Raw genomic sequence first — 12,011 nt, 5'->3', positions numbered from 1 at the left:
GACTTTCTCCTTCAACAGTAGGGGATGGTTGTACTGATCTGTAACCTGCAGCCCTCCAGTAGGGGACTTTCCCCTTCAACAGTAGTGGATGGTTGTACTGATCTGTAACCTGCAGCCCTCCAGTAGGGGACTTTCTCCTTCAACAGTAGTGGATGGTTGTACTGATCTGTAACCTGCAGCCCTCCAGTAGGGGATGGTTGTACTGATCTGTAACCTGCAGCCCTCCAGTAGGGGACTTTTCCCTTCAACAGTAGTGGATGGTTGTACTGATCTGTAACCTGCAGCCCTCCAGTAGGGGACTTTCTCCTTCAACAGTAGGGGATGGTTGTACTGATCTGGAACCTGCAGCCCTCCAGTAGGGGACTTTCCCCATCAACAGTAGGGGATGGTTGTACTGATCTGTAACCTGCAGCCCTCCAGTAGGGGACTTTCTCCTTCAACAGTAGTGGATGGTTGTACTGATCTGGAACCTGCAGCCCTCCAGTAGGGGACTTTCCCCTTCAACAGTAGTGGATGGTTGTACTGATCTGTAACCTGCAGCCCTCCAGTAGGGGACTTTCTCCTTCAACAGTAGGGGATGGTTGTACTGATCTGTAACCAGCAGCCCTCCAGTAGGGGACTTTCCCCTTCAACAGTAGGGGATGGTTGTACTGATCTGTAACCTGCAGCCCTCCAGTAGGGGACTTTCTCCTTCAACAGTAGTGGATGGTTGTACTGATCTGTAACCTGCAGCCCTCCAGTAGGGGACTTTCCCCTTCAACAGTAGGGGATGGTTTTACTGATCTGTAACCTGCAGCCCTCCAGTAGGGGACTTTCTCCTTCAACAGTAGTGGATGGTTGTACTGATCTGTAACCTGCAGCCCTCCAGTAGGGGACTTTCCCCTTCAACAGTAGGGGATGGTTGTACTGATCTGTAACCTGCAGCCCTCCAGTAGGGGACTTTCCCCTTCAACAGTAGGGGATGGTTGTACTGATCTGGAACCTGCAGCCCTCCAGTAGGGGACTTTCTCCTTCAACAGTAGTGGATGGTTGTACTGATCTGTAACCTGCAGCCCTCCAGTAGGGGACTTTCTCCTTCAACAGTAGTGGATGGTTGTACTGATCTGTAACCTGCAGCCCTCCAGTAGGGGACTTTCTCCTTCAACAGTAGTGGATGGTTGTACTGATCTGGAACCTGCAGCCCTCCAGTAGGGGACTTTCTCCTTCAACAGTAGTGGATGGTTGTACTGATCTGTAACCTGCAGCCCTCCAGTAGGGGACTTTCTCCTTCAACAGTAGTGGATGGTTGTACTGATCTGAAACCTGCAGCCCTCCAGTAGGGGATGGTTGTACTGATCTGTAACCTGCAGCCCTCCAGTAGGGGATGGTTGTACTGATCTGTAACCTGCAGCCCTCCAGTAGGGGACTTTCTCCTTCAACAGTAGGGGATGGTTGTACTGATCTGTAACCTGCAGCCCTCCAGTAGGGGACTTTCTCCTTCAACAGTAGTGGATGGTTGTACTGATCTGAAACCTGCAGCCCTCCAGTAGGGGATGGTTGTACTGATCTGTAACCTGCAGCCCTCCAGTAGGGGATGGTTGTACTGATCTGGAACCTGCAGCCCTCCAGTAGGGGACTTTCTCCTTCAACAGTAGTGGATGGTTGTACTGATCTGTAACCTGCAGCCCTCCAGTAGGGGATGGTTGTACTGATCTGTAACCTGCAGCCCTCCAGTAGGGGATGGTTGTACTGATCTGTAACCAGCAGCCCTCCAGTAGGGGACTTTCCCCTTCAACAGTAGTGGATGGTTGTACTGATCTGAAACCTGCAGCCCTCCAGTAGGGGACTTTCTCCTTCAACAGTAGGGGATGGTTGTACTGATCTGTAACCTGCAGCCCTCCAGTAGGGGACTCTCTCCTTCAACAGTAGTGGATGGTTGTACTGATCTGTAACCTGCAGCCCTCCAGTAGGGGACTTTCTCCTTCAACAGTAGGGGATGGTTGTACTGATCTGTAACCTGCAGCCCTCCAGTAGGGGACTTTCTCCTTCAACAGTAGTGGATGGTTGTACTGATCTGGAACCTGCAGCCCTCCAGTAGGGGATGGTTGTACTGATCTGTAACCTGCAGCCCTCCAGTAGGGGATGGTTGTACTGATCTGTAACCTGCAGCCCTCCAGTAGGGGACTTTCCCCTTCAACAGTAGTGGATGGTTGTACTGATCTGGAACCTGCAGCCCTCCAGTAGGGGACTTTCTCCTTCAACAGTAGTGGATGGTTGTACTGATCTGGAACCTGCAGCCCTCCAGTAGGGGATGGTTGTACTGATCTGTAACCTGCAGCCCTCCAGTAGGGGACTTTCTCCTTCAACAGTAGTGGATGGTTGTACTGATCTGTAACCTGCAGCCCTCCAGTAGGGGATGGTTGTACTGATCTGGAACCTGCAGCCCTCCAGTAGGGGATGGTTGTACTGATCTGGAACCTGCAGCCCTCCAGTAGGGGATGGTTGTACTGATCTGGAACCTGCAGCCCTCCAGTAGGGGACTTTCTCCTTCAACAGTAGTGGATGGTTGTACTGATCTGTAACCTGCAGCCCTCCAGTAGGGGATGGTTGTACTGATCTGTAACCTGCAGCCCTCCAGTAGGGGACTTTCTCCTTCAACAGTAGTGGATGGTTGTACTGATCTGTAACCTGATCTGAAACCTTTGATATGGCCTGGAACAGGACTTGAACCAACAACCTTCCAGTAACTGATCCACCTCTTTAACCTATCTAGCAAACCTCATTCAAATAACACTATGTCTGATTCTGAACTGAACTAATATCCTACTCCACTCACCTGTGATGACTCTCCTCCCTCCTCCTCTTCCTCCTCCTCCTCTTCCTCCTCCTCCTCCTCTCCTCCCGGTGGCCGCCTGAACAGGTAGTATTCGGTTGGCTGGGTGGCGGTGGGCGTGTCAGGGGCAGGGCTATCCTTGCTGTGCTCGTCAGAGCAGCTGGCAACCGATGCGGAGCTTCCCGCAGGGCTCGGGGGCGACGGAGAATTAAGGTCACAGGTCACCAGCTTATAGTAGTTCTGGGTGGTTACCACCAGACGCGCCTGGCTCTACAGAAGAAGAAAAAGAAGTTGGAGAAGAAGAAGAAGAGAAAGAAGAAGAGAAAGAAGACTTTATTGTACACAAAGGTCTAGACTAACTGAATTGTGACACTCAGCTTGGAGAGGATGGAGCACAGAGCAGCCATACTACACCACCCAGAAAGCACTTTTTAGTGGTTAAATGTCTAGCTCAACAGCAGCTAGGATTTGACACTGTAAAGCATTTTGTGACAATTTCTGATGTAAAAAAAAGGGCTTTATAAAATACATTTGATTGATTCATACCCGCAGACAGGACATGAGGTCACTTCCTGAGTCGGAGTGGGGGGGGTGATAGGAGTTACAGTTGGAGTCCAGGTCTAGAGCCCCCTGGTGTTCAGCTGAGCAGGTGCAGGAGGAGGTGGTGGGGTGAGGGTGAGAGTGGGATTCGATGAGTAACGGCAGGGTGTTGCTGGAGGGGCAGGGGGGTTGTTGAGAGTGGAGGTGGGGGGGTTCGGTGGGGGAGGTGTGGAGGTCTAGGTAGAAAGCCCCCCCACCTCCGGAGCCTCTTCGACTCCCTGTCTCCTCATCCAGCACTGAGCATATGCAGACAGAGGAAGTGCAAGATTGGTCGGTGGAGCTATTGAGGTTGGTGGTCGTGGTGGCCAGAGGTGGCGGCTTGGTAGAGGTTGCCGGGATGCTGTTGTTCATGTTATTATAGATGGCGCTGAAGTTAACCAGCACGCCATCTGAGCTGTTACAGGAAGAGTCGCTGGCGTAGCCCAGCTGGCGTTCCGACGACTCTGAAAACGGTTCCGGGAAATGTTCAAGATATGTCTGGGAGAGGCCGCAGCAGGAGCAGCGCTGGTGGGCGGCGCCAGAGCAAGAGGAGGAGTCAGCTTGGCTACTGCCCCGTCCCCCACCCCTCATTGGGTGATCCTCTTCCTCCTCCTCATCCTCACCCCACTCCTGCTCTCCGCAGTCCATGGAGAGGGTGGAGCCACTGCTGCCGTGGCGACGTGGACTGTCCAATCCCAGCAGGTCCAGGCCCTCCAGGTGGGTGGAGAGATCAGAGGACACACCCCTAAGGGAGTCCAGCCTCCCTGAGCAGCCCCAAGAGTGCTTACCCAGGGTGCTGTGCAACAGGAAGGGCTTGTGTGTGGTGGACCCCAGGTCGTGGAGGTGAAAGGGTGCAATCCCGTCTCCCTCCTCGTCCAGGGCGGAGTTTGTATCGCCATGGAGATGAAAGGAGGAGTCTTCCAAGTAACCGTTCAGGTTATCACCATCATCTTCCTCCTCTTCCTCCTCCTCATCATCATCATCCTCCTCCGTGTTGAGCAGAAAAGGGTTGTGACGGAGCCGGAGTGGGTTGTTGACCTGTTCTCTTGGCTTCACCCTGGGCATAGTGTGGGCCACCATCACCATCACCTGGTCCTCGCAGTTACTGGATGTCACCGACGAATCATCGCTCCCCGTGCTGCCTCCTCTCCCTCCTCCTCCTCCTCCTCCCTCTCCCTCTCCTCCTCCTCCTGTGGAGGTCTGGATGAGGCTGCTGTATACCAGGGCTTCCCTCTGGAGTACATCCTGCTCAGGAAGGGAGGTGGTGCGGCTCAAGCCCAGGGTTTCTGGGTAGCTGAAAGGGTTTGATCTCTTCAGGGACCCCCCTCCTCCACCACAGCCCTGCCGCCCACCAGTCACCTGACAGTGTACCAGGGGGATGTGGTGAACGATCAGGGTCTCTCCAGACAGCTTGGGGGGGTTGTCCATGGTCCCTGGGTGTACCCGGGTATAGGGGTTCAGACAGGGGGCAGGGGGAAAGGCTGTGTGGGTGCTGGGGTAGGGGGTATATGATATGTGGAGGGGTATCGGACAGGGAGTTGGTTCAGTGGTTAGATGCTAAACCCAAAGTTCCAGGGCCTGGAATGCTGAAGGAGAGGTCAGGGAAATTGACTCTGTGGTCTGAGTGGTACATCTGGAAGAGAGAGAGAGAGAAAGAGAGAGAAAGAGAGAGAGAGTGAGTGAGAGAGAGAGAGAGAGAGAGAGATAGTATTAGAGAAACACACAATTTAAAACGTACTTATATCAATGTGATATATGAAGATCTTAAGAAACTTGTGGTTTGGCTCCAAAAGACACTGTCCTTAACATTAACATCACTTTATTGGTCCCAAATTTGGGGACTTTTTTAACCCACCCCCTTCAAAGGGCGGCAGGGTAGCCTATTGGTTAGAGTGTTTGACTACTAACCGAAAGGTTGCAAGTTCGAATCCCCGAGCTGACAAGGTACAAATCTGTCGTTCTGCCCCTGAACAGGCAGTTAACCCACTGTTCCTAGGCCGTCATTGAAAATAAGAATTTGTTCTTAACTGACTTGCCTTTAAAGGTAAAATAAATCAAAAAGACACATACAGTTCATACAGGTTTAGGATAGGTGCAGGGGCCTGGCACCCTGGGGCCTGGCACCCTGGGGCCTGGCACCCTGGGAGCTGGCACCCTGGGAGCTATAGTTGTGTGGGGTTGAGTGCCTTGCTAAAACTCACAACGGCAGGCAATGGAATCTAGGATTTGATACCAGCTCTGATTCGAGCTCTGATGATTCGACAACCCCCTGCTGATTAAGACAGAGTGGTTATTAATCGCCAACGCCAGACACTGTCAATTGGCTTTGTCAGAAATGGCACCTTTATAGCGCTCTAGTTGTAGTCATTGCTACATACAGTACATCTGATTTTCCCAACTGATTTTCCCAACTGGGATTCAAACTGGCAACACTCTGGTAGCTGGCTTGCTTCTCAAACCGCTAGGCTACCTGCCGCCAGTCTTAAATAACCGGTCTTGTCATTCATTCAGTTCGGCAGTGGATGACTCATGAGTCACTGCCACGTGAGGTGGAGTCAGTGAAGTCCTCCTCTCACTCTCCTCTCTCTACCACAGCTTCATCAGACTGTCAAACAGGCCTATGAGCTCACCCATCTCATTTGAGCTCACAGATCTTAAGACTTCCACAATCTTTACATACTTTCATCACTAACAACTACTCAAATCCGTTGGATATGCGTACATTTAGACAGCTTCCTCATACGCACCCTGACACAGGGGCAGACTAATCCAGACTCAACAGGAGGAGTAATCCCAACTCAGAAATAATCCTAGAAAGATGAATCATCCTGAAGAAAGAAAGACAGACAGACAGACAGCCAGCCAGCCAGACAGACAGACAGACAGACAGACAGACAGACAGACAGACAGACAGACAGACAGACAGACAGACAGAAAGACAGACAGACAGACAGACAGACAGACAGACAGACAGACAGACAGACAGACAGACAGACAGACAGACAGACAGACAGACAGACAGACAGACAGACAGACAGACAGACAGGAACCAAGGACTGATCACCCCAATCTACAATCTACAAAAGAAACCTCGGGAAAATCCTCTGCATTATCATTAACAGCACACTCAAACATTTCTGCAGTGAAAACAATGTAATGAGCAAATGTCAAATTGCCATTTTACCAAATTATTGTACAACAGACCACACATTCACCCTGAACACCCTAATTGACAAACAAATAAACCAAAACAAAGGCAAAGTCTTCTCATGCTTTGTTGATTTAAAAAAAAGCCTTCGACTCAATTTGGCATGAGGGTCGGCTATACAAATTGATGCTGGGGTACCTGCTCCTGCTGACTCCATGGTGGTGTGTAATTCTGTCAGACTGTGTGCGCAACTGGTCAACTGGAGTCAGGTGCAGGAGAGCAGAGATGAGTGAACACACTTTAATTGGCAGAAGCACAAGTCGGACGCAACAGCGTCACAACACTCCAGCCAAAGGCAAATGTGAAATAGCACACTGGTCACTCCCCCGGCCAGTCCTGGCAATAGGATCGCAGAAACCTACCCACATCCAGGTTCACTCTCTCCACCTGCCCATTACTCTCGGGGTGAAAACCCCGGGTAAAGCTGATCGACACCCCCAGACGCTCCAAGAACGCCTTCCACACCCTCGAAGTGAACCGGGAACCCCGATCAGACACAATATCCTCAGGCACCCCGTAGTGCCGGAAGATGTGTGTAAACAGGGCCTCCGCAGTCTGTAGGGCCGTAGGGAGACCGTGCAGAGGAAGGAGACGGCAGGACTTAGAGAAACGATCCACAACAACCAGGATCGTGGAATTTCCCTGTAGTGTCAGGAAATCGATCAACAGGTGCGACCATGGCTGTTGTGGAACGGGTAAGGGGTGTAGCTTACCTCTTGGTAGGTGCCTAGGAGCCTTACACTGGGCACACACCGAGCAGGAGGAAACATAAACCCTCACGTCCTTAGCCAAAGTGGGCCACCAGTACTTCCCACTCAGACAGCGCACCATCTGACCGATGCCCGGATGACCAGTGGAGGGTGACATGTGGGCCCAATAGATCAGCAGGCCACGAACAGCAGACAGAACGTACTGACGCCCCACGGGACAATGGAGGGGAGCGGGAACTGCACATAACGCCTGCTCAATGTCCGTGTTCAGCTCCCACACTACCGGCGCCACAAGGCAGGAGGCCGGGAGTATGGGTGAAGGATCAATGGGCCGCTCCTCTGTGACATACAACAGCGTCACAACACTCCAGCCAAAGGCAAAGGCAAAAGTGAAATAGCGCACTGGTCACATAAAATAATGAACAACAATACAATACCCCGGGTTGAAACAATACCCGGGAAAAAAACAGCCTGACGCGTCACACAATAAATGTAACGAACAATTACACACACAGACATGGGGGGGGCAGAGGATAATATACACATAGATTGATGAGAGAATGTAAACCAGGTGTGAGGGAAGACAAGACAAAACAAATGGAAAATAAAAGGTGGAGTGGCGATGCCTAGAAGACCGGTGACGTCGACCGCCGAGCGCCGCCCGAACAAGGAGAGGAACCGACTTTGGCGGAAGTCGTGACAGATGGAAAGTGGAGTTGGGGGAAGAACAGACAATGTTATAAAATCCATGTACACAAACAACAAGTGTGCGGTTAAAAACACACACAGACGCAGCTTAAGCAGCTTAATCAGCTAGAAAGATGTGTCGGCATCGAGTAATTGTCTCTGGCTCCCTCCCAGTTAGGGGGAGTGATGAGCTCTACAGCAGAGTCTCACAACTCAATCGCTGGTTGAAAACTGTTTTCTGCCCCTCCCAAAAGATAGAATTTGTAGATAATTGGCCCTCTTTCTGGGACTCACCCACAAACAGGACCAAGCCTGATCTGCTGAGGAGTGACGGACTCCATCCTAGCTGGAGGGGTGCTCTCATCTTATCTACCAACATAGACAGGGCTCTAACTCCTCTAGCTCCACAATGAAATAAGGTGCAGGCCAGGCAGCAGGCTGTTAGCCAGCCTGCCAGCATAGTGGAGTCTGCCACTAGCACAGTCAGTGTAGTCAGGTCAGCTATCACCATTGAGACCATGTCTGTGCCTCGACCTAGGTTGGGCAAAACTAAACATGGCGGTGTTCGCCTTAGCAATATCACTAGGATAAAGACCACCTCCATTCCTGTCATTACTGAAAGAGATCATGATACCTCACATCTCAAAATAGGGCTACTTAATGTTAGATCCCTTACTTCAAAGGCAATTATAGTCAATGAACTAATCACTGATCATAACCTTGATGTGATTGGCCTGACTGAAACATGGCTTAAACCTGATGAATTTACTGTGTTAAATGAAGCCTCACCTCCTGGCTACACTAGTGACCATATCCCCCGTGCATCCCGCAAAGGCGGAGGTGTTGCTAACATTTACGATAGCAAATTTCAATTGACAAAAAAAAAAATGACGTTTTCGTCTTTTGAGCTTCTAGTCATGAAATCTATGCAGCCTACTCAATCACATTTTATAGCTACTGTTTACAGGCCTCCTAGGCCATATACAGCGTTTCTCACTGAGTTCCCTGAATTCCTATCGGACCTTGTAGTCATAGCAGATAATATTCTAATCTTTGGTGACTTTAATATTCACATGGAAAAGTCCACAGACCCACTCCAAAAGGCTTTCGGAGCCATCATCGACTCAGTGGGTTTTGTCCAACATGTCTCTGGACCCACTCACTGTCACAGTCATACGCTGTACCTAGTTTTGTCCCATGGAATAAATGTTGTGGATCTTAATGTTTTTCCTCATAATCCTGGACTATCGGACCACCATTTTATTACGTTTGCAATTGCAACAAATAATCTGCTCAGACCCCAACCAAGGAACATCAAAAGTCGTGCTATAAATTCACAGACAGCACAGAGATTCCTTCATGTCCTTCCAGATTCCCTCTGTCTACCCAAGGACGCCAGAGGACAAAAATCAGTTAACCACCTAACTGAGGAACTCAATTTAACCTTGCGCAATACCCTAGATGCAGTTGCACCCCTAAAATCTAAAAACATTTCTCATAAGAAACTAGCTCCCTGGTACACAGAAAATACCCGAGCTCTGAAGCAAGCTTCCAGAAAATTGGAACGGAAATGGCGCCACACCAAACTGGAAGTCTTCCGACTAGCTTGGAAAGACAGTACCGTGCAGTCCCGAAGAGCCCTTACTGCTGCTCGATCATCCTATTTTTCTAACTTAATTGAGGATAATAAGAACAATCTGAAATTCCTTTTTGATACTGTCGCAAAGCTAACTAAAAAGCAGCATTCCCCAAGAGAGAATGACTTTCACTTTACCAGTGATAAATTCATGAACTTCTTTGAGGAAAAGATTATGATTATTAGAAAGCAAATTACGGACTCCTCTTTAAATCTGCGTATTCCTCCAAACCTCAGTCTGCACAACTCTGCCAGGACCTAGGATCAAGAGAGACGCTCAAGTGTTTTAGTACTATATCTCTTGACACAATGATGAAAATAATCATGGCCTCTAAACCTTCAAGCTGCATACTGGACCCTATTCCAACTAAACTACTGAAAGAGCTGCTTCCTGTGCTTGGCCCTCCTATGTTGAACATAATAAACGGCTCTCTATCCACGGGATGTGTACCAAACTCACTAAAAGTGGCAGTAATAAAGCCTCTCTTGAAAAAGCCAAACTTTGACCCAGAAAATATAAAAAACTATCGGCCTATATCGAATCTTCCATTCCTCTCAAAATTTTTAGAGAAGGCTGACCCCATCATAGCACTGAGACGGCACTTGTGAAGGTGGTAAATTACATTTTAATGGCATCGGACCGAGGCTCTGCATCTGTCCTCGTGCTCCTAGACCTTAGTGCTGCTTTTGATACCATCGATCACCACATTCTTTTGGAGAGATTGGAAACCCAAATTGGTCTACACGGACAAGTTCTGGCCTGGTTTAGATCTTATCTGTCGGAAAGACATCAGTTTGTCTCTGTGAATGGTTTGTCCTCTGACAAATCAACTGTAAATTTCGGTGTTCCTCAAGGTTCCGTTTTAGGACCACTATTGTTTTCACTATATATTTTACCTCTTGGGGATGTTATTCGAAAACATAATGTTAATTTTCACTGCTATGCGGATGACACACAGCTGTACATTTCAATGAAACATGGTGAAGCCCCAAAATTGCCCTCGCAGAAGCATGTGTTTCAGACATAAGGAAGTGGATGGCTGCAAACTTTCTACTATTAAACTCGGACAAAACAGAGATGCTTGTTCTAGGTCCCAAGAAACAATGAGATCTTCTGTTGAATCTGACAATTAATCTTAATGGTTGTACAGTCGTCTCAAATAAAACTGTGAAGGACCTCGGCGTTACTCTGGACCCTGATCTCTCTTTTGAAGAACATATCAAGACAATTTCAAGGACAGCTTTTTTCCATCTAAGTAACATTGCAAAAATCAGAAACTTTCTGTCCAAAAATGATGCAGAAAAATGTATCCATGCTTTTGTCACTTCTAGGTTAGACTACTGCAATGCTCTACTTTCCGGCTACCCGGATAAAGCACTAAATAAACTTCAGTTAGTGCTAAATACGGCTGCTAGAATCCTGACTAGAACCAAAAAATTTGATCATATTACTCCAGTGCTAGCCTCTCTACACTGGCTTCCTGTCAAAGCAAGGGATGATTTCAAGGTTTTACTGCTAACCTACAAAGCATTACATGGGCTTGCTCCTACCTATCTCTCTGATTTGGTCCTGCCGTACATACCTACACGTACGCTACGGTCACAAGACGCAGGCCTCCTAATTGTCCCTAGAATTTCTAAGCAAACAGCTGGAGGCAGGGCTTTCTCCTATAGAGCTCCATTTTTATGGAACGGTCTGCCTACCCATGTCAGAGACGCAAACTCGGTCTCAACCTTTAAGTCTTTACTGAAGACTCATCTCTTCAGTGGGTCATATGATTGAGTGTAGTCTGGCCCAGGAGTGGGAGGGTGAACGGAAAGGCTCTGGAGCAACGAACCGCTCTTGCTGTCTCTGCCTGTTCGGTTCCCCTCTTTCCACTGGGATTCTCTGCCTCTAACCCTATTACAGGGGCTGAGTCACTGGCTTACTGGGGCTTTCTCATGCCGTCCCTGGAGGGGGTGCGTCACCTGAGTGGGTTGATTCACTGTTGTGGTCATCCTGTCTGGGTTGGCGCCCCCCTTGGGTTGTGCCGTGGCGGAGATCTTTGTGGGCTATACTCAGCCTTGTCTCAGGATGGTAAGTTGGTGGTTGAAGATATCCCTCTAGTGGTGTGGGGGCTGTGCTTTGGCAAAGTGGGTGGGGTTATATCCTTCCTGTTTGGCCCTGTCCGGGGGTGTCCTCGGATGGGGCCACAGTGTCTCCTGACCCCTCCTGTCTCAGCCTCCAGTATTTATGCTGCAGTAGTTTATGTGTCGGGGGGCTAGGGTCAGTTTGTTATATCTGGAGTACTTCTCCTGTCCTATTCGGTGTCCTGTGTGAATCTAAGTGTGCGTTCTCTAATTCTCTCCTTCTCTCTTTCTTTCTCTGTCTCGGAGGAC

The 12,011-nt window shown here is 49.3% G+C and overlaps 1 protein-coding gene across 1 annotated transcript in view; it reads right to left on the bottom strand.

Moving 5' to 3' along the window:
* LOC115140712 (AP-4 complex accessory subunit RUSC2-like) overlaps window positions 1-12,011 on the bottom strand; it is an 82,169-nt gene that overhangs the window by 59,259 nt on the left and 10,899 nt on the right. The window contains 2 exon segments of the mRNA XM_065026877.1: window positions 2,816-3,082; window positions 3,359-5,024. Of these exon segments, the coding sequence (XP_064882949.1) occupies window positions 2,816-3,082; window positions 3,359-4,819 (1,728 nt within the window). The 5' untranslated portion in view covers window positions 4,820-5,024.

Source organism: Oncorhynchus nerka, linkage group LG13 (genome assembly GCF_034236695.1).
Source record: "Oncorhynchus nerka isolate Pitt River linkage group LG13, Oner_Uvic_2.0, whole genome shotgun sequence".
NCBI classification, from domain to species: Eukaryota; Metazoa; Chordata; class Actinopteri; order Salmoniformes; family Salmonidae; genus Oncorhynchus; species Oncorhynchus nerka.
The sequence above is the reverse complement of the archived record's forward strand: the minus strand, read 5'-3'. Positions and strand labels throughout refer to the sequence as shown.